This window comes from Salminus brasiliensis, chromosome 6, assembly GCF_030463535.1.
Source record: "Salminus brasiliensis chromosome 6, fSalBra1.hap2, whole genome shotgun sequence".
NCBI lineage: Eukaryota > Metazoa > Chordata > Actinopteri > Characiformes > Bryconidae > Salminus > Salminus brasiliensis.
In genome coordinates, this window is record NC_132883.1 from 36,838,454 (window position 1) to 36,858,694 (window position 20,241).

The 20,241-nt window shown below is 41.6% G+C and overlaps 1 protein-coding gene across 1 annotated transcript in view; it reads left to right on the plus strand.

Moving 5' to 3' along the window:
- The first annotated feature begins 1,019 nt into the window (after positions 1–1,019).
- mtor (mechanistic target of rapamycin kinase) overlaps positions 1,020–20,241 on the plus strand; it is a 130,915-nt gene continuing 111,693 nt past the window's right edge. The window contains exons 1-18 of the mRNA XM_072682248.1: positions 1,020–1,067; positions 2,701–2,853; positions 2,955–3,063; positions 4,061–4,293; positions 4,588–4,788; positions 5,515–5,649; positions 5,929–6,204; positions 7,106–7,214; positions 7,328–7,511; positions 7,791–7,919; positions 8,239–8,483; positions 8,859–9,074; positions 9,181–9,386; positions 9,794–9,916; positions 10,519–10,602; positions 11,597–11,689; positions 13,843–13,977; positions 14,712–14,841. Of these exons, the coding sequence (XP_072538349.1) occupies positions 2,734–2,853; positions 2,955–3,063; positions 4,061–4,293; positions 4,588–4,788; positions 5,515–5,649; positions 5,929–6,204; positions 7,106–7,214; positions 7,328–7,511; positions 7,791–7,919; positions 8,239–8,483; positions 8,859–9,074; positions 9,181–9,386; positions 9,794–9,916; positions 10,519–10,602; positions 11,597–11,689; positions 13,843–13,977; positions 14,712–14,841 (2,728 nt within the window). The 5' untranslated portion in view covers positions 1,020–1,067; positions 2,701–2,733. The remainder of the gene's footprint in view (positions 1,068–2,700; positions 2,854–2,954; positions 3,064–4,060; positions 4,294–4,587; positions 4,789–5,514; positions 5,650–5,928; positions 6,205–7,105; positions 7,215–7,327; positions 7,512–7,790; positions 7,920–8,238; positions 8,484–8,858; positions 9,075–9,180; positions 9,387–9,793; positions 9,917–10,518; positions 10,603–11,596; positions 11,690–13,842; positions 13,978–14,711; positions 14,842–20,241) is intronic.

The window sequence follows — 20,241 nt, forward strand, 5'->3', positions numbered from 1 at the left end:
CCTTTTTTATGTGTGGAAATACTTTATTTATATATATATATATATATATATATATATATATACTTATGAAACAAACATTTTTAGCATGGCTACTGTCTAGAATCTAGAGATGGAGCAAATATTCACAGTCCGGTTAAGTCGGTTATTGAATCTATAATTAAAACAGAATAGCTAAAGGCTAGTTTACTACCTTATTTCTTATGCAAAGTTTCAAGCACCCATGATCCAAACATGTGTTTTTGATTTTCTATATGTAGATACGATTTACATCCTCTACAGGGGAAAAAAAACAATATTAAAAGTTCTGTGTGCAAAAGTAATGGCACATCAAATGTGTTTATGTAATGTAAATGTTAGTAAATTCTGATATAGTATAGAATTGTTTTCCAGAATTTATACAAAGAAAGAGAATTTATTCAATTACATTTCCATAGAAAATCAACCAAATGTGTCCCTTGAACAGGGTTGCTTAAAATTTAGCAAAATAGTGGTCAGCAAAATATGACTACTTGTAGCAAAAGGGCTTTAAGATACATTAAACTTTTGACCTACTGACAGTTTCTCTCCTCTTACCTCTCATGCATGGTCAGTTTAGGTTGATAATCAACTGTTATTTGCTTATAACAGTTTTGTTTCTCATTCAAAATAAATTAATATTTGATTTTATAAAAAAAAAACACAGTTTATCACTAAAAAATGATGATTTTCTTATGCAGATTTATCGAGTCCATTATGTTTTAATCCACATGCATTTTTATGAGCCCCTTTATAATCCCACCTCTCATACAGAAGTGAAAGACCCTCGGCCACCTTCACGCTGCCTGTAAAAGGTGACCGTCGTGATTGGTCGACCCCATCTCCAGTCCGGCCCTTTCTGTGATCGAAAACAAATTCCGAACGACTTCCTGTGCGCTGTTCAGTTTTACCGGCTTCTGTATGGCAGATTACACTGCCAATCATAGCCAAACCTCATCCCATTGGTCGACTCCGTGCTGCTCAGTAAAAACCCCGCCCTGTATTCCTGCAGCCTTGCGAACAGAACATCTTCAGAGGAGAACACGTTAAAAGTAAGACCACGGTTGTCTCTTTTAGCAAGTCTAACATCTGCTGCAGTTATGCTTTTGGTACAGGTGCACTTTTTATGGCCACGGAGGCGTAAAAGCACATCGTGAACGGTTTACAAATGTCACCCAGCCGCCTGCCAGAGTGGGCTCTTTTCTAGCTAGCTAGCTATTAGCACATTTCGCTAGCTAGCCTTGCCAGGCTTTCCTCGCTATGGGAGTTAAAGCAGTTTATGGACGGAGCCGTTAACTGCCTGACCAGAGCTCAGACACTGTTCCCTGTCAGCCTTTAGCGTTTGGCTTACTTCAGCGTTTTGTAAGGTTATTCTTCTGGACTGTGCAGTTCTGTTTACATGGGAAGTTTGAAGCTAGCTAGCTGGCTAGCTGCTATAGTAATAACAATGTGTGGATGACCCTGTGTTGCCCGAGAAAGCTGCGCTGTGTATTTTACTATAGCATTAGTTATACCTACAATATTCCTACAGAGCCCCTACATTATTAATGTAGAGTGATCCTTTTTAATAATACATAGCTAAATCATTCCTTCAGTTTAATAAATTGCTCCCTCAAACGTGCTCTTTAACTGATTGTTGAAGTTGAGGAAACGGTTCATGTCTCTAAATGTTGTTTTCCTACCATGATACTGTAGAAGATCTGCATGTCACTTAATTTGCCTTTTTCATACTTGTCTTACTAATGTACTCTTAGTGCAAACGTTGCAGCATGTCAATTTTATAATGCACACACTCCCACCTAGCCACCTTGTTCTTCCACTCACTGGCAACTTGCACGAAGGGGCCCCTTGCACGAATTGTCAGCCACTCGCTACCTCATTCACCCATGGCCAGTTTCTGACCACACAACCACTGTAAAACCTGGGCTAGGATTTGTAAAGCGACTCATAGTAAAGTGCTGATCTTGTGTCTGTTCCTTTCTGTAAACGTCATTTGTAAATAAGACAGGGATCTGACACTAGGAATATAGGTCCAGATATGATTTGGGTGATCGATAAGATAAGATAAGATAAGATAAGATAAGATGGTCCTTTATTAGTCCCGCAGTGGGGAAATTCACAGTTTGACAGCAGAAAGGGATAGCAAGACACTCAGTTACAAAAATTTAGAAAAATAATTTACACTATATACACAATATAAATAAGAATTAAAAAAGCAATAAACAATATTATTTACAGCAAAAGACTCTTAATTGCACATGGGGGTGGGATATTGCACATAGTATTCCCTGAACATGAACATGTGTGTGTAGTTTAAGTGTGTGTGTGTATGTGGTCCACTGGGAGCAGTGTTGGTTGTGTAGTCTGACGGCAGCAGGAAGGAAGGACCTGCGATATCGCTCCTTCACACACTTGGGGTGAAGCTGCCTGTCGCTAAAGGAGCTGCCCAGTGCTGCCAGAGTCTCATGCATGGGGTGGGAGCTGTTCTCCAGCATGGATGCCAGCTTGGTTGTCATCCTCCTGTCTCCCACCACCTGCACTGGGTCTAAGAAGCACCCCAGGACAGAGCCGGCCCTCTTTATGAGTTTGTCAATAAAGGGCAGATAAAGGGCTGATGGAAAGGATGGCTAGTACAAGTTTGTCCATGCATAACAAACAGGCAGGTTGTCGTTACCTCTGCTGCAGGGACCGCAGGTAGCGGCACCCTCTGCTGCCAGCATGTCCGGCACAGCTACGGTGCTGCAGCAGTTCGTGAGTGGCCTCAAGAGTCGGAATGAGGACACGAGGGCCAAAGCTGCTAAAGACCTCCAGCATTATGTCACCACAGAGCTGAGAGAAGTACGAAACATTATAAATACAAACATTGCTGAATTATATTGAGAAATGAGCTGCCTGAACTGACACCGATTGCATGTGTATCTTTTTTTAATTTTTTATAGCTGAGCCAAGATGAAGCCACCACTTTCTATGATGAGCTGAACCACCACATATTTGAGCTGGTCTCCAGCTCAGACGTGAATGAGAAAAAGGGCGGGATTCTTGCCATAGGTAAGTCCGACTATATTCTTTTGACAGTCCATTCCAGTCTGTACAGTACTGCATGCAGTTGGACTGGAACGTCATGGCAATATTGGTCAGTCATTTCATTGAACTTTTCTTTTTCTAGGGCGGAATGAGTGCACAACATACATTTTTAGTAGAAACAAAACAAGAATATGTTGAACAAGTGTATATTTGGGTTGGAAGCACATATACAGGGTCAAAAATATGTACACAGCACACCTGATATTTGGTTAAGTGGCCCCTAGCAAGTTCCACCTTGACCAGACGCTTTGGTAGCCAGCTTGTGGTAAACTTCTGGCCAGATATTTAACCTTTTGTATTTGGCCGTTTGGTAGAAATCAATTAAATTTGCTGGTTGACTTTTTTTAAACGTAGTCCACATATTTTCGATAGAGTTGAGGTAATGTTAGCCTACATTATCCATTCCACAACTTCAGTACCTTTGTGTTTGCAGGCATTGTCCTGTTGGAACACCTAATTGTGTCTAAAATTTCCAGAATTACCTTATTCTTTCACAGAAAAAAATGTTTAAAGAAATGATTGAAGGCAGAATATTGCCATGACATTCATGTCCATGATGAGTGCATACAAACCTCTGTCTGCAACTGGTCATATAAGAATAAATTACTACACCCTATCTATCTAGAGAGGATTTGCACTGATAATTTGCGGTATAATCGTTCACAATGGTGGTGATAGGAACTAAACGTCTGCAGAGTTTAATGCCTCTAAAAGCTTCTGAACAGAAATCTAGTACAGTAAATGAAGATGGATTAAATGAAACTGCTTTATGCTTTAGTAACTCAGATAATGTATGACTTATCATTTTGGATATTAAACAAAATGGCAAATTTGCTGCTATATTGAGCCCAGCAGGGGTCCTATGAAAAACCTAATTCCGATAAAAGATCAGTTAAATAAGTCTTTGGATTCTTTCACAAAATCCAGCTCCAGTCATCATAATTGTCTTGATCATTTTTAGTGAGCTTGATTGGAGTGGAGGGAGGCAATGCCACCAGAATCAGCCGCTTCGCCAACTACCTGCGCAACCTGCTGCCCTCCAGTGACCCCGTGGTCATGGAAATGGCCTCCAAGGCCATGGGACACCTGTCCATGGCAGGTGACACGTTCACCGCCGAATATGTGGAGTTTGAAGTGAAGAGGGCCCTGGAGTGGCTGGGAGCAGACAGGAACGAGGGCCGTCGCCATGCAGCGGTAAGATCAAGTTTTTGGACAGACTCCTAAGTCATGTACATTAGACGTCAGAAGCTTAGGGACACATTTCATATAAACCTGCAAAAGTCTTGTTTATCTAAAACAACTGTGGCATGTTAAGGGGCATGAACCTAACCAATTTATGCAATCCTAAATCTCAGAAAGTCATGAAGATTTATTGTCCCGGTGCATGTCTAGCATTATAAATGTAATTGTGAATAATAATAATAATAATAATAATAATCTAATGTGTGTTTTGATTGGACTACATCACTTTTGGTTTCTGTTTTTCAGGTACTGGTGTTGCGGGAACTGGCCGTCAGCGCACCCACCTTCTTCTTTCAGCAGGTGCAGCCATTCTTTGACAACATCTTCTATGCGGTGTGGGACTCGAAACAGGCCATCCGCGAGGGGGCAGTTTCTGCCCTCCGAGCCTGCCTGATCCTCACAACTCAGAGAGAGACCAAGGAGATGCAAAAGCCTCAGTGGTACAAGGTGAGCTCTCACCTTGGTGGTCTTTACCCTGAGGGTTTCTATGCATGAGGGTGAAGCATTTAGTTTAAGCTAGTGTTTATTTAGTGGTACTGTCATTTAAGACTGTCATTATACCACTGAGATTGGCCTGTGCAGAATACTCCAGCATTTTCCTACCTCTGTGTTTGTGCCATACTGTCAGTTGCCATGGGCAAGTTTCTTTAGAACAGGAAGCCTTTTGACTCAGAATGTCTTAGGATGAGTTGGACTGTTCAAAGGTATTCTTAAGTTGTTTTTCTAGACCCAGCAGACTCTGGTGCGGCCCAGCACTGCAAATTACTGTAATAAGCTTGCATTTGTGGATCATTATGTTGGCCTACATGGCTAAAAACCTTCTCTTGCAAGAACCGCAGCCTATTTTCAGGTGCTCCTGCATGGTGAAATGCCATGTATCCAAAGCAAAGTAGTGATTATGAACCCATTCCCCCAAAAACCCCAGTGTTCTAAAGAATTGCGTGTTTTGCATAAATACTGATACACATAGATTGATTGTTACTAACTCATCCTTGTCGCCTTCTTTAAGTGTGTTGAATTTTTTAACTTCAAGGTGAATGATTGATCGTCGACTCTCTGTTCACCAGCAGATATATAGTATGTTGGTTAAAACGACTCAAGCATGCAGGTGTGAGCAAGCTTTTCAAGTTGATCTTTTGGCTGCTTTAACCAGATCCGGCTTCCTTTCCACAGCAAACGTTTGAAGAGGCTGAGAAAGGGTTTGATGAGACCCTGGCCAAAGAGAAAGGCATGAACAAGGATGACCGGGTTCATGGAGCCCTGCTGATTCTGAATGAGCTTGTCCGCATTAGCAGCATGGAGGGGGAGGTATGCAGCTACACATATAAAAGTCTTAGTCACATGAAATTGACTTGTATTGGTTGCTGCTTCTTTGTTGTCTCTTTTTGAAATAATTAAAATTACATTTTTCTTTTAATATTACATTGATTAAAAGATCGACCACAATGCATTTGTTTTCTTTATTTCCTGTTTATTGGAATTGTAACTTTCCCTCTGTCTTATCATTTGTCTCATCACCCTGGTCTTTTTCCTGTCCTATGTGTCATCCACTCTCCTCAACTCTCTCACACTCCCTCCCCTCTCCAGCGGATGCGAGAGGAGATGGATGAGATCACCCAGCAGCAGCTGGTTCACGACAAGTACTGCAAGGAGCTGATGGGCTTCGGCACCAAACCACGGCACATCACACCTTTCACCAGCTTCCAGTCGGTGCAGCCGCCTCAATCCAATGCTCTGCTGGGGCTTCTGGGTTACAGCAGCCCGCAGGGTTTCCTCAGCTTCGGCGCTGTGCCTGCTCCCTCCAAAAGCACACTGGTGGAGAGCCGCTACTGCCGGGAACTGATGGAGGAACGCTTTGACCAGGTGAGTATCCAGGTGTCTTGGAGAGATCTCATTTTGCTTTCCCTCTGAATGTCATTGAACAGCCAAGACAAGTTTACATTCATGCTGCACTGCTAATACACAAGTATGTGGTTTCTGAGACTGTATGACCTACTTTACTCTATAAAATGGACAGATATCTAGGTAAAAACAGTAGTGTCACCAGCTTGGGTGGTATCATTTAGTAGGCTGGTGTCATGCAAAAGTTGCATAGTCGTGTGTGGAGCCAGTGTCGTAGCATAGTGTAGACCTTTACATCAGCAAAATCATTAGCCTGCCAGTTACATACTTAGCTGTTAAAGGTTTGTTCACTACTCTTGCACCACTTCCCGAACACATGTGCTGAGTCTCTTAATGCTGAACACTGATCCGATTTTTCACTTTTTTTTTCAGTAGCAGTTTCTATTTTGTGACATTCTGGACTGATTGATTTTGTTTTGTAGAGACGTTTCTTAAAATGAGTGTTTTATAATGTGTTTAATATATATATATATATATATATATATATATATATATATATATATATATATATATATATGTATGTGTGTGTTTATAATCCAGTCTGAGTCTACTACCTGACCAATCAGCTCTCAGTTCTTTTAAAAACACTGCAGTCAAGTTACTGTGTGTGTGTGGTGTCACACACTCTGGACTGAAATATGTTGTTCGGCAACTGCTGGTGTGAAATAACTTTTTATAGTTTTATAGTAGGTGGACGTGCTGTGATTTGAGTTTTTTATTGTGTGTGTGTGTGTGTGTGTTAGGATTAGTGCCATAAAGTTCAGTGCTATTGTTCGACATACTGATCTCCACAATATTCTCAGAATTCTCAATGTTGCTCAGCTAATTGCAAGTATTTGCCAAATGTATTGCTGTGTTTTAGGTGTGTCGCTGGGTTCTCAAGTACAGGACTACTAAAAATCCCCTCATCCAAATGACCATTCTCAACCTACTCCCCCGTCTTGCTGCTTTCCAGCCACACACATTCACTGGTACTCACTCTCTCATATATACATATATAACTTCCTAAAGGTTTTAGGATAACTGTTACCATAACCATTAGATTGGTCATTGTTTAAAGTATAAACTCTTTGTCTGTCTTTAGATCAGTATTTGTCGGACACGATGGGACACCTTCTCGGCTGTCTAAAGAAGGAGAAAGAGCGCACAGCTGCATTCCAGGCCCTGGGGCTGTTAGTGGTGGCTGTGAGGACCGAGATTCAGCCCTACCTCACTAAGATCCTGGAGATCATAAAAGCAGCACTGCCACCCAAGGATTTTGCACACAAGTAAATAATTACAGCTTTTAGCAAAAAAATAAAAAACTGATTCTTGCAAGATTCACTCATGCACATTATATTTTTGATTAGTAGATGTAGTAGAAATCTACCAATAATAGCAAGTAGCTTGGAAAATGTTGCCTTAAGCCATCAGGCACCTGCTACTGCGTTGTCACTGTTAGTTTTTAAGAGTGCTTAGTATACAGCCTGACTTTTCATTTGTTATTTCACTGTTTATATCTGGGTTTTTATTTATTTATTTATTTATTTATTTTTATATCTATTCAGGAGACAGAAGACCATGCAGGTAGATGCCACAGTGTTTACCTGTATCAGCATGCTGTCCAGAGCCATGGGACCTAGCATTCAACAAGATATCAAGGAGCTCCTGGAACCAATGTTAGCTGTTGGGCTTAGGTAATCATCTGAACCTAAAAAACCTTTTCATTTCTTAAGCTATTCTTAAAGAAACTCAGCATTAACATCAGCCAACCAGTACATAGTATATCTTTGGTGTTCTTTTTTTTTTATCTCTCTGTTGTCATTTACATTGTGTCAGGATTACATAATGTATAGACTAATAGAAATGCCTGGGAATCTGAATGACTGGGACATTGATTTGTTCTGTAAAGTTTCCGTTTTGTGTGACAGTGGCGATATACCACATATCCTGATCTTGTTTAACGTACTGCCTGTCATGCTGATTCTAGTCATTCCCTTTTCGTCTCTACTCCAGTCCTGCATTGACAGCCGTGCTGTACGACCTGAGCCGACAGATTCCTCAACTGAAGAAGGACATCCAGGACGGGCTGTTGAAGATGCTGTCGCTGGTTCTAATGCATAAACCACTGCGGCACCCAGGCATGCCCAAAGGCCTGGCCCACCAGCTGGCCTCACCCAGCCTCACCAACATCCCTGAGGCCAGTGACGTGGGCAGCATTACACTGGCGCTGCGTACACTGGGCAGCTTCGAGTTTGAGGGTATTACAGGATATAGTCTTTTTTTGTGGAAAATATTCTTTTCTCTATAATTTATCGAAAGGTTCTCAGTTTCAGAAAAATATTTCTGTTTTAGTATTATTACTTTTATTTATTATTTTATATTATTATTATTGTTATGATTATTTATTACGTTTTTTAAATTATTATTTTACTATTATTACTCATCAATTCTCTCTCTCTCTGTCCTGACCACACTGGATAACCTTGTGCTTAAGTGCCTAAAACCTCTGCTAAGTTCTGTGTGTGTGTATATGTACATATACACAGTATGGAGCTGGACTACCATATTTTGAAGGATATTTTTTTCTGATTTTGCCTGGAAATAACTATATTCATGCCTGACACTCTTTCTAGGCCATTCCTTAACGCAGTTTGTTCGACACTGTGCCGACCACTTCCTGAACAGCGAGCACAAGGAGATCCGCATGGAAGCAGCACGCACCTGCTCACGCCTCCTTACGCCTTCCATCCACCTGATCAGTGGCCACGGTCATGTGGTCAGTCAAACAGCCGTGCAGGTGGTGGCAGATGTCCTAAGCAAACTGCTGGTAGTAGGCATCACTGATCCAGGTGGGGAAAACATTTTTTGGTGTTATATTTCAGGGGGAGCTAGTGTACCTTTTTTCATTATTTTAAGCTTTAAACACTGAGTTCAAACATGTGTGATCATTTCCAGATCCTGACATCCGTTACTGTGTGCTGGCCTCTCTGGATGAGCGCTTCGACGCCCACCTGGCACAAGCTGAGAACCTGCAGGCTCTCTTCGTGGCATTAAATGATGAGGTGTTTGAAATCCGAGAGCTGGCCATCTGTACTATCGGCCGTCTCAGCAGCATGAACCCCGCATTCGTTATGCCCTTTCTGCGTAAGATGCTCATACAGGTAAAGTGGGGAAATCTGCGAAGTGCATAGTTTTAAAGTGGGTGTAGTTTTGTAAGAGGACAGCAGGGGGCGAGATTGTCTCACTGATTTTGTGCTGATGCAAAGTCTGTGGAAACCATCCATCCTGCTGCCTTTTGCAAGTACTCCAGACTTGCCTGTTAGATATACCTAATGACAATGGAGACCCCTCAGGGCCTTCTAGGACTTCAGAGAAGACCTATTTTACCTGATATTCTATTGATTACAAATTATTGTTTAATACAGTTTCCACTCTGTCTGTACATGCAGTGCTGTGAAAAAGTATTTGTCCCTTCTCATATTTTTGCATTTTTGTCATGTTCAGATTATAAATTCAATTTATTGAAGGAAAAACCATTGTCTCAGCCATCATCCTCATTCTTTTTCAGATCCTGACTGAATTAGAGCACAGTGGCGTGGGTCGGAACAAGGAGCAGAGTGCCCGCATGCTTGGTCACCTAGTCTCCAATGCCCCCAGGCTCATCAGACCCTACATGGAGCCCATTCTCAAGGTACAAACAACAGCTTTGAATCCTTTTGCAACCTTTTTTTAACTACTGAAGCTACCGAATACTGGTGTGTTCATAGCAAGACTTTCCCTGACCTCTGTGTAGTCCAGTTGATTGGATCTGCTTCACAAATCCTGATAAGATTTTAGTCACATGCATTTTAACTTGTCAAATGCGTCTCTGGTTAGTCAGACAGAAGTCTGATTGTTGTGTGGGACGGAATATGCAAATTGCTCACTGCATGGCAATTATTACTGTTGTTTCAGTTGTACTTCCTTTGAGAGACAGGTTTGTTTACACTGCTGTAACGTGACTCAAATGGGTCTTAGACCACCTTCTGAAGTGGTTTGAGTGATCGGATTTGAATTTTGGTCTAGGGTGCATTTACACTGACTGCATTTTCACCGTATTAATGTTTATTACAATTTATAAAGTGTAGTAGATGTTATCTTGTGCTTAGTATGTATGTCTACAATCATTGCATGGATTACATTATAAATGTCAGATTGCAATGTATTCTTAGATGACCTGATGTTTCTTTTGTCTGAGCTGTCTAAGTCTAAGTGTGTGTGTGTTTGGTTTTCTTTTTTTGCTTTGCTCTCCAGGCCCTGATTCTAAAGCTGAAAGATCCAGACCCCAACCCTGGTGTAGTCATTAGTGTTCTAGCCACCATTGGAGAGTTGGCCCAGGTAGGAACAAATGTGCAGTTGTCAACCTTTTGACCTAAATGTGCTCTGTAAATGACCACATCTGCATTTCCTTTCAGGTGACCTGGATGTGGCAGGGTAGCGAGAAGTTCAGAGTTAAAGTCAGGGTAGTCATACAGAGCAGAGGAAGTGCAGGTGATGCCAGCCTAGAAAGAGAAAAGGCAGAGGTATACAGGCAGCAAGTAGAGGTGAGGGAGACCAGAAAGAGAGACACAAGACAAGTGCAGGTTGTTTGAAGAGTGTAGGCAAGATGAGGTATAGGAAATGCTTAATAATTTATACATTCTGTGCTATCATGGTAGAGCGAAGAATAACGGAGAATTGTTGAGTTTGAGAAATTAAAGAAATAAAAGATAAAAAACAAATAGCCAAAACCTTGACACACGTTGTTTAGGACATTTTAAGTAAGTGATTACACCCATAAGTAAATATTATTTTAGTTTTTTTATTGAATAAACTTAGTATATTTTTATTGAATATGGGTGCATACAGATAGGCAGCCCACAGTAACAACAAAAATAGACAAATATAAAGTTTAAAATTTAAAAATAGAAATAGCATTGGAAATATGAAATTGTTGCAGCCTTTGCATTGTGATCTCTGACTGTTGCCTGCTTCAAAACAAGTATCTATATCTATAAACAATCTCTTGGTTCAAATTGGCACAAAATTGTTATTTTCCAATGGTTTGTGTTACATAAATTACAAAAAAAATAAAAAAATTGTACGCTGTAAACAAATAAACAAATATAAATTGTACGCTGAACTACCTGGGATAACATTACAGAATTCTGTAATAAGATTTGTTTGTATGTAGTTTAGCACTGTTTGTGCAGTAGTCCAGCATCACCCAACATTCTTCTGGAGTTCAATAAATAATATATTTATTTGGTAAATTGAATTATTATCAGATACATACATATTTTTAAGTAGATATCTGTTGATGCTGATTTTGTTTTTTTGTCTGGGTGGGCAGGTGAGTGGACTGGAAATGAGAAAGTGGATGGATGAGCTTTTCCCCATTATCATGGACATGCTTCAGGATTCATCCTCACTGGCAAAAAGACAGGTATGACCCCTTTTAAAGGTATCAAAGAATGTGTTTATTAAGTATTTTAAGTTATTTGATGTATAAATATGAAATATGTGACTGGTTGTTACAAGCTTATTTACAACCCTGTTACATTGCCTCAAAATGAAACAGGTAGAACTCTGGATGGTTGGCTGGTTTTTATGTCACCATGACGGCCCACAGGACCACAGCCTAGCATAACTTAAGAATTTTGTTCTTAACCCTGAGTCTTGTGTTAACATTTAGCCTAGCACAAGGGTTGGCAAAGTGGTCCAGAGTCCAGCACAGTTTGCTGGTTTCACTGCTCTAACAGACCTAATTACAGACCTATTAAACCTTGCAATTAACAGGTGAGTTGAATCAGGTGTGCCTGGGCTGGAAAAGCATAACACTGTCAGGAATCTGGCCCTCCAGGCCTGGAATTGCCCACCCCTTGCCTAGCATCTTCTTACTTTCCTGTCTTTCCCCTGCCAAATACTTAGCTTCCTCATGCCATGGTTCCCCACATGCGTAGATTATTATAGGCTGTCCTCTTCTCTGCCTAGCGTTACCTTGTGAGCCTTTCAAGCCTATCTAGCCTCACTTCCATGTAGGGCTGGGCAGTTCATTGAAAAAATAAATCGAAACGGACATTCAGGACATTTAACTGTCATATTCTTGCCTTTTTTATTTTATTTATTTGTTTGTTTGTTTGTTTACAAGTTTTACAGTTTTTACTTACTTTACTTTTTTATTTTTTTGCTGGAGCTACACAGTCTGTAAAATATTGAAGTACAAGTGCAACAGTCAATAAAGTAATACTATAACATAATTGTTCATTAACCGCAGTCAAGGTAAAACGTGAATTGATCATGATATAAATTTGAGGTCATATCGCCAAGCTCAACTTCTGTTTTCTCCCGAAGTAGCTGTTGCAATTAGCCTTGAGAGGTTTGGGCTAGTGGGAGTGTATAAAAATTACAGTTTTCCATTTGGGGACACCTTAAAAAACAGGTGCTCCAAGAAGCTGGCTTGCTTTGTCTTTGTATGTTCTGCACATTGTAGGTACCAATGTGAGTTTCTAATAAGAGCAGCAAAATGCACAACCTGAATGCGCCACATTCACTTTCAAAAGTCCAATAAACATTTACAGTTTTTAATTTCCTTCTTCAAACTGTTTTCACACACAGGCCTAGTGATTGCTCATTTCTTGAACTTCTCCAGTACAGTAAATTAAGCTGTGCTACATGCTGTTTGTCATGGCATGCCACACTCCTGTTATGAATGGCATATTCCTTTTCTCAGCTCTCAGTGGCAGAGTTCCTGTTGAGAAGGCTGGCCAGCCAAGGCTGAGCCATATTTCACTGTTGCTCCCAGCCAACTTTAGGCCATGTGCACTGAAACCTTAGCATTTAGCACAATTGTTAGAAGGTATGGTCAACATTCCTCACCTTAACAGACGCTTTCCCTAAAGTTTTCACAGTTGGTCTGGTGTTGTCTTATCCTGCTAGAGCCATCAGGGATGGCGTAAGGTCAGAATTGATTTAGGTGGGTTTTGGTCACAGACACGAAAGCCAAAGTAACCGAAGAGCTCACTTTTCAGCTGCTGCCCTACTTTCTCATTTGTGTGTGCAAGATATTTGGGTTGTTTGGGTATTGTTGAACTTTATTGTTTTTGCATTGGGTCAGGGTACGCAATTCACTCTTTAAGCAAGTTTCTTTTTTTCCTTTAAGTGCTTTTTGATGTCTGTTTAAGAAGCTTCGTCTGGAGACTAATCTAGCATGTCTTCATTTTGCCACTGTCACATAAATACTTTGTGCCTCCAAAAGGGCATCTTTACAAGAGAAGGAAAAAACCTTCTTAATAAAGGTCAATGTTAGTCATTTTGGACCTTATCTATTTGTCCATTCATCATAAAATGTGGACACACTTCATTATATCTGAGCTAATGCCCTCAAGCACCAGAGCTGAACACCCCTGCCTTGTTCATAGACCAGTCCTTAGTGACCCTTTAGACAGTGCTTATTCTTTTTTGATCTCAATCATATGGGGATGGAGTAAATATGTAAAATGCCTTGGGTCTTGAAGACGACTTTGAGAAATTTCTAAAACGTATAAAATCTGATTCATCATTCATTACATTTTGTCCTCTCATTTTCTCATCCACCAGGTGGCGCTGTGGACTCTGGGCCAGCAGGTGGCTAGTACTGGCTATGTGGTGGAGCCCTACAGGAAGTACCCCTCTCTGCTGGAGGTGCTGCTCAACTTCCTGAAAACAGAGCAGAACCAGGGCATCAGGCGAGAGGTGCCTTTCTCTTTTAACTTCTTCTGAAGACATTCTTAAATGTGGGGCTGTTGTTTTAGGGTTGGTGATGTCTGATGGTGAAGTCTGAAGATGAATTGTACTAAATTCAACTGAACAACCCATAGAGTCTACCCACAGTACCAGGCAAATCCAACAGCTTACTCTTTAAGGTCTCCGGGTGGCAGGTGCGCTTGTGAAATGACTGAATTCACTGTTGTAGTGCAAACGAACCATGACCCACCTACTGTGACGCTTCGGTACAAATACACATACTGCTACACCCTTAGTTTGCAGTCATTAGAAGCTCAGATTGATAGTTTCCTACTAATTATTTAAAGCCTAAATGTCATTTCACACGGTAAATGCGGTAAGTGCACTGCTTGACATGCCCTTCTGTATGCAGTAAATTATGTATTAATACAATAATACCTGCGGCTGAATCTGACATGAAATAGGCTCAAGTAGTAGCAAAAGGCTAACTTTTGTACATTCATTTGTGACCATGTGACTAATTTTGTTGTTTCTAAACTTTTGCATGGTAGTTCTAAAGCTTATATGTATGTAATATGATGATTTATAGTGATCAGACACAAATGCAGTACACATTGAGTATACATAGGATGTGTTGTGCTGACAAAGTCACAACCTTAAACCCTAGACACCAGTAGAAATCTGGGCACTAACACAGACTAGCATTGGTATGTTCTAGTTTGAAATACTGTTTCCTTTCCCAGGCTATCCGTGTGCTGGGCCTTCTTGGCGCTCTGGACCCTTATAAGCACAAGGTGAACATTGGCATGATTGACCAATCCCGCGATGCTTCTGCCGTCAGCCTGTCAGAGTCCAAGTCCAGCCAAGACTCCGGTAAGACTTACAGCTTTAGTTAGATTTGCTTCTTACAGAAATGATTTCCTGTGTAGTGATTAAGCTTCTGGAGGGTTTTCAGAGGTCATCCCAATTGATAGCACAATGTCTTTCACCAGCCTCACCCTTCCAAAAAACTGTAATTCTCTGAGCTTGTTTGCACCTGTCATCTTCCCTAAACTATCCTACCTGATTCATACAGTGCTTCACTCATAAAGCTTATCTAAGTTAGTTTTGCACATTGTGGCCCTTTACACTGCAATAGTAATAATAGAGGATTCCCCACTGAATAGCAAACCCTCTGCACCTTCTCTTCCCCACGCCTAGTCATATAATATATAATCCCTAGTCCATTCATAAATATATGCCTTTAGGCCTGAGTGCAGGGTAGATATTGTTTTCTCACCAGCTGCAGGACGCTACAGTCAGGCAAACATGTCTCAACAACTTCTTCTGAGCTTTCAGAGTGTTTATGATACTAGCATTATGACTCTCTGGTGTCTTTTAACAAGAACTGGCAATGGTTTCAAAGCAAACCTAAAAAAACTGTTCTCTGGAATCTGGCCCATTATTTGTGTTATTTCCACAGATAATGCAGCAGCACATTGCTCACTACAAGCAGTAGTCATTAATTAAACCATTAATAAATAATCATTGCTGAGTCTGTGTGTGTGTATGTATGTATTTATGATTCTGAAAGTTGTTGAAACCTTTCCACCTGTGCCTTTTTGCATCATTGTAGTTTGAAGCAATCTGCATAGCTCTCGTAAATTCAATATTTTATATTGAACTTGTCAGCTGAGGATCATGACTTGGAGCTTCCTCATCCTGGGTGACCGTGGACACCCCAAGGGATTGACCCAGGCAGCCCAGGTCTCCAAGTTCTTCTTCCTGCCTGGTTTGGGAGTAGTTAGAGAATTAATGGTTTTAGCAGTGGGGCTGTATGAAAAGCCCAATGGCAGGAAGTTAGGGAGATCTCCCCACGGAGGGATTGAGTTACAGTATAAGGGCAGTGTCTGGGGCAGCTCTGTCTGAGTCTGCCTGGAGCACTGCTTCAAGGCTATCGGGCGTTTCCTTTTACTGGAGAAAGACTACACTCTAGCTGAGCAGCCTTTTCATTTCACTGATGAGTCCTTGGGAATATGAATGTGTGCGAGGTGAAGACTGGTTTGCCGCTGCGAGGCAATGATGGTTGATTGATTACATTCATTACATGCAGCTGATAAGTGGTTATGCTGTGTTTTTAACCACTGTTCTCTCATCCCTACGATAAATAGAAGGGATTATGTAAAGACTGTTATCTACATCGAGACGCAATCACCAAGGCTTTCCCTAGGGAGGCAGTTTACATCAAAACAAGTAAATAAACTTTGCCTCACCAATGTGGCGATGTGCTTCTGTCAACATCTGCGCTTCTTTATTTACATTACAAGCTGATGCTTGTTGCTCTGAGGAGCTGTCGTGAGCCACCAGAGTAGACAAAATGTCTTTACTGGGTCCAACAAGCCATGGTTTGGCCAAAGATCACATTTACACAATGTCCTCCTTGTTCACATGTGGAAGGCCGGCCAAGATTTATATAAGTTTGCATCTTCAGTTTTATTCTGTAACCCTGAGAATTGCAAACAACGTCCCCTAAAATGTAAATCATTCAAATTTCATGCGTTAATCCTCACACTTAATATAAACTGCATTAAAATGTTTGATTTGATTTTTTTTTCCCTCTATTGAATTCAATTCATGGTACTTGGTTAACGATTCAATGTTGTGATATGTTGAACAAATTGTTTTGTTCATATTTCTCCTTTTGGTACTTCCAATGCACTCACCCGTTTGTAACCTCTCCTAGCACTAGCAATGCTTCCGACACTAGGAGGGTAAAGAATTATCATGTGTCTCTTTCATTACATGCAAAGCCAGTGGCCACCTCTTTTGCGAATTGCTGCCGATGGGGCATTTCCAGACAGCCAGCACGTTAGGAGGAAAGTGCCAGGTTGCCAGCTCCACCCCACCAACTAACAGACCCTTGTGCTGGCCGACCGAGAGTGTGGCATGGCCAGTTGTGCTCTCTCAGACTCTGGCTGCTGGTGACAAAGTGGCATAGCTCTGGATTCAAACCTGCACCCCCCACGCCATAGGGGTAGTGCCAGTTGAACTGGTAAGAATTGTATTGTCTAATGAAAAGACTAAAGCTGGGCTGTGGGAGGATGGCAGTGCAGGTGCTGACCAGGGTACTATGGCTCAGAATTGATTTTCTCAGCACACTTTCTAGATCTGAGGTTTGCGGGTCAAGCAGGTCATCAGCTTAACACCAGTGGTCTTTTCTGCTTACCTGAGTCAATAGTTTGTGAATGTTGGGTTTGGGGCAGAGCTGAACCAGACAGTGGTAGATGTGATAATGACACTGAGCTCTCTGATGGTTGTGTAGAGCTAAACCAGCGTCTCTTGGCGCAGCTTTTCTTGCCGTTTTTTGGACATGTTCACACCTAGTAAGTGGTCAGAGAGATGGATGTGGTTGTTGGATGCATCTTGGCTGACCACGATTTGGATTCAATTCTTGTACAAAATGGACACAAATCAGTAATTCACAAAACACACATATTCACCTCCTCAGCAGCTAAAGTTCAAAGGCTGATGGAAAACACAAAGTTTCATAACCGGGGGTAGATATGAAGCTTGCTTCCTCTCTTGGCCCATCATTCTCCTGGCTTTCCTACAGCAGTATTTTTGTTGTCAGACAAAAAATGTCTCTCTTTTTTGCCATGTACCTGTACGGTGATTCATTTCTGTGGAGTCACAGGTTCATGCTAGAAGTTAAGATTGGTGGTGAAGAATCATGCTCTGCTTACTCAACAACAAATAACTTAAATAAATGATTGTGGCCATCCCTTCTAAGTAATACACCCATTGCTGACACAGATGTGCAAATTTACACTCACACAGCGAAGAACTACCAATAGAATACGACTCTCTGGAGCAGGTAAACATTAACCTATTGGCACCATGCCTAATGCCAGGCGTGGGCTAGAAGGGTATAAAGCTGTAGTGGGACTGTGTTCTCTGGAATGCCAGTGCTCCATCCAATACATTTTGGAGACATTTATGAGTTGGGGCTGAGGTGGGATGGTGATCATCCAACATCTTGACCTCACCAAAGTTCTTGTTGCTGAATGCAATCAAATTCTCACAGCAGTGGTTCCAAATCTAGTAAAAAGCCTTCTCTGGACAGTAGAAAAGTTACACATACAGTGTGGTTGCATGGCACCCCAACCATCTCTGAATGGGATTTGATTGTCTCTAAGATGCAAAGGACCCCTTTTACACCTGCAGTTACCCCTGACCCCTTGTGATCCGATCACTTGAAATGCATGGAAGTGATATCCCACTTTCAGTCTCTGGTGATTGTGGTTTCCAGGAACTTAAAGGGGCCCACAGCCATAACAGTCCTATCAAGGATGGTAGCAGGGCTATCAGGGGCAGAGGTCTTCTCTTGAAGTCCACCATCATCTGCACTGTTCTGAGTTCACAGTTGTTAGGACTGCTCCAGAAGACCATCAGTCATCAACCACAAGCTGACGAGAAATATCCTGAGCCATCAGATGTGTGTAGGATAAGAGCAAAAATGTATGTGTTTGTATGTATTGCTTCAAGTTCCCTGGCTTTCGTCATCTGTGGCTGCTGTTCCAGGCTTGACTGTCTTGCAGGACCCCCACACCTCCACTCCCTCTACCCCACTCTCCCCCTGTCCTCCGCACCCCTGCTGTATATTTTAAGTGCAGTGAACGCCAAGGAGCCTGAGGTTTGCAGGTCCATTCTTACTGGCTGTCCTCACCACGAGACACAACACCCATTACACCAACATCAAACACTTCAGCGGTCCTCAGTGGGACCTTGTGTGTTTTGTATGGGAAACAGATGATGCGATGAAGTCATACATGCTTACGAAAACAGCCCCGATGCACTCAAGACGCGCACACGGCCTCGTTTACCATGCATGTGGGGCCGTTCCGACATTTTTACGACCACAGGAAACACTCGCCCACAGACCCCGCTTTCCCCTCCTTCAGCTCACATGGTTGTGAAAGTACAGACCGGGTCTCTTTTATTCACTCGGCCTCAAGTATCCACCAAAAAAAGAGTGCAGACTGCAGTAGTTTAGGAGGCTTCTGTTGCAGAATTGCAGTTGTAAGCTCTTTCACAGAAGTCACAGATCTTTTACGTGAAACACTTAACATGAATTTATTGTTGCCGGAGATGAAGATAATGAGGTGTAGAATTTCCTTTATTGCGATGCCTGGCGCTGGTGTCTTTTAGGTGGGAAGGCATTCACAGGCCATTCGATTGGATCACCTCTGTTGCTCCCAGAAGAGTACCTGTAAATAATTTATGACAATGGAAAGTTGTTCACTTCAGAGTTCACTTTAGAGTCATGAATTCGGGTAGCATGCCCGCTGCGCTGATGCTCATTAATATGAAAATTTGGCTGGGGAAAGAAATATTACATTTACTAACCCTAAATGAACGTCAACGTCAAGCAAACTATAGGCCTGTATCATCACACACTTTCCAGAAACTGCAGTCAGGTAGTTATATTATTATATTAAAGATGACATTGTACCCTTTTTAACAGAGTTAACACTTTTCTGGGGTCCAACAGCACCCTTTTAACCCTTCTAAACAACCCTCTTCAGAATGGCCTGTACCTTTAAATTGTAATGAGCCACAGCTCACCTCAACCCCTTCGCTGTTTTTTTTTCCCCCTTAGGCTACACCAGTTTCTAAACTTTTACATTTAAGATTGCACTAGGTAGCAAACATTTACTTCACCTTGAGTTCACCATCTGTTGTACTTGCCTTTCTGTCCTTAGGATTTCAGCTACTCTATTTAGGTTAAGTAGGTTTTGTACATAGGTAAAAACAGTAGCACCAACCATCTTGTCCATTTTTGTGGGTCAAAAATCACATTAACAGATCTGGCATTGCTTAACAACTGAACGTTACTGACCAACTAAATACGAAAGTATTTTGCCCAAGCATAGCTTTAAGGATCTGTTGTTAGTCCCTTTTGAACACTGAGTGTCAGATGAAAGGTCTGAAATGATCCTGTGTCTTTGTATGGAAGAGAAGGCTAAAACCTCTTAGATATGTCGTATGATAAAGTGGCTTTGACAGATGTTAATGCTCACGGGGGTGATTTTGAGTGTCCATGCAGCTGTTTTTTTTTCTGAATTTGTGCTGAGGAAAGGGGAGGACGAGAGAAACGTCAGGAGAGAGAGACGGTATCTGACTGTCTGTGCTTAGACAAAAATGCTTTAGCTCCCACAGTGACTGAGAAACCAGGTGAAGATTAGTCTGGCCATCTATCACTATTTCTCTCAGACTCTCTCTCTCTCTCTCTCT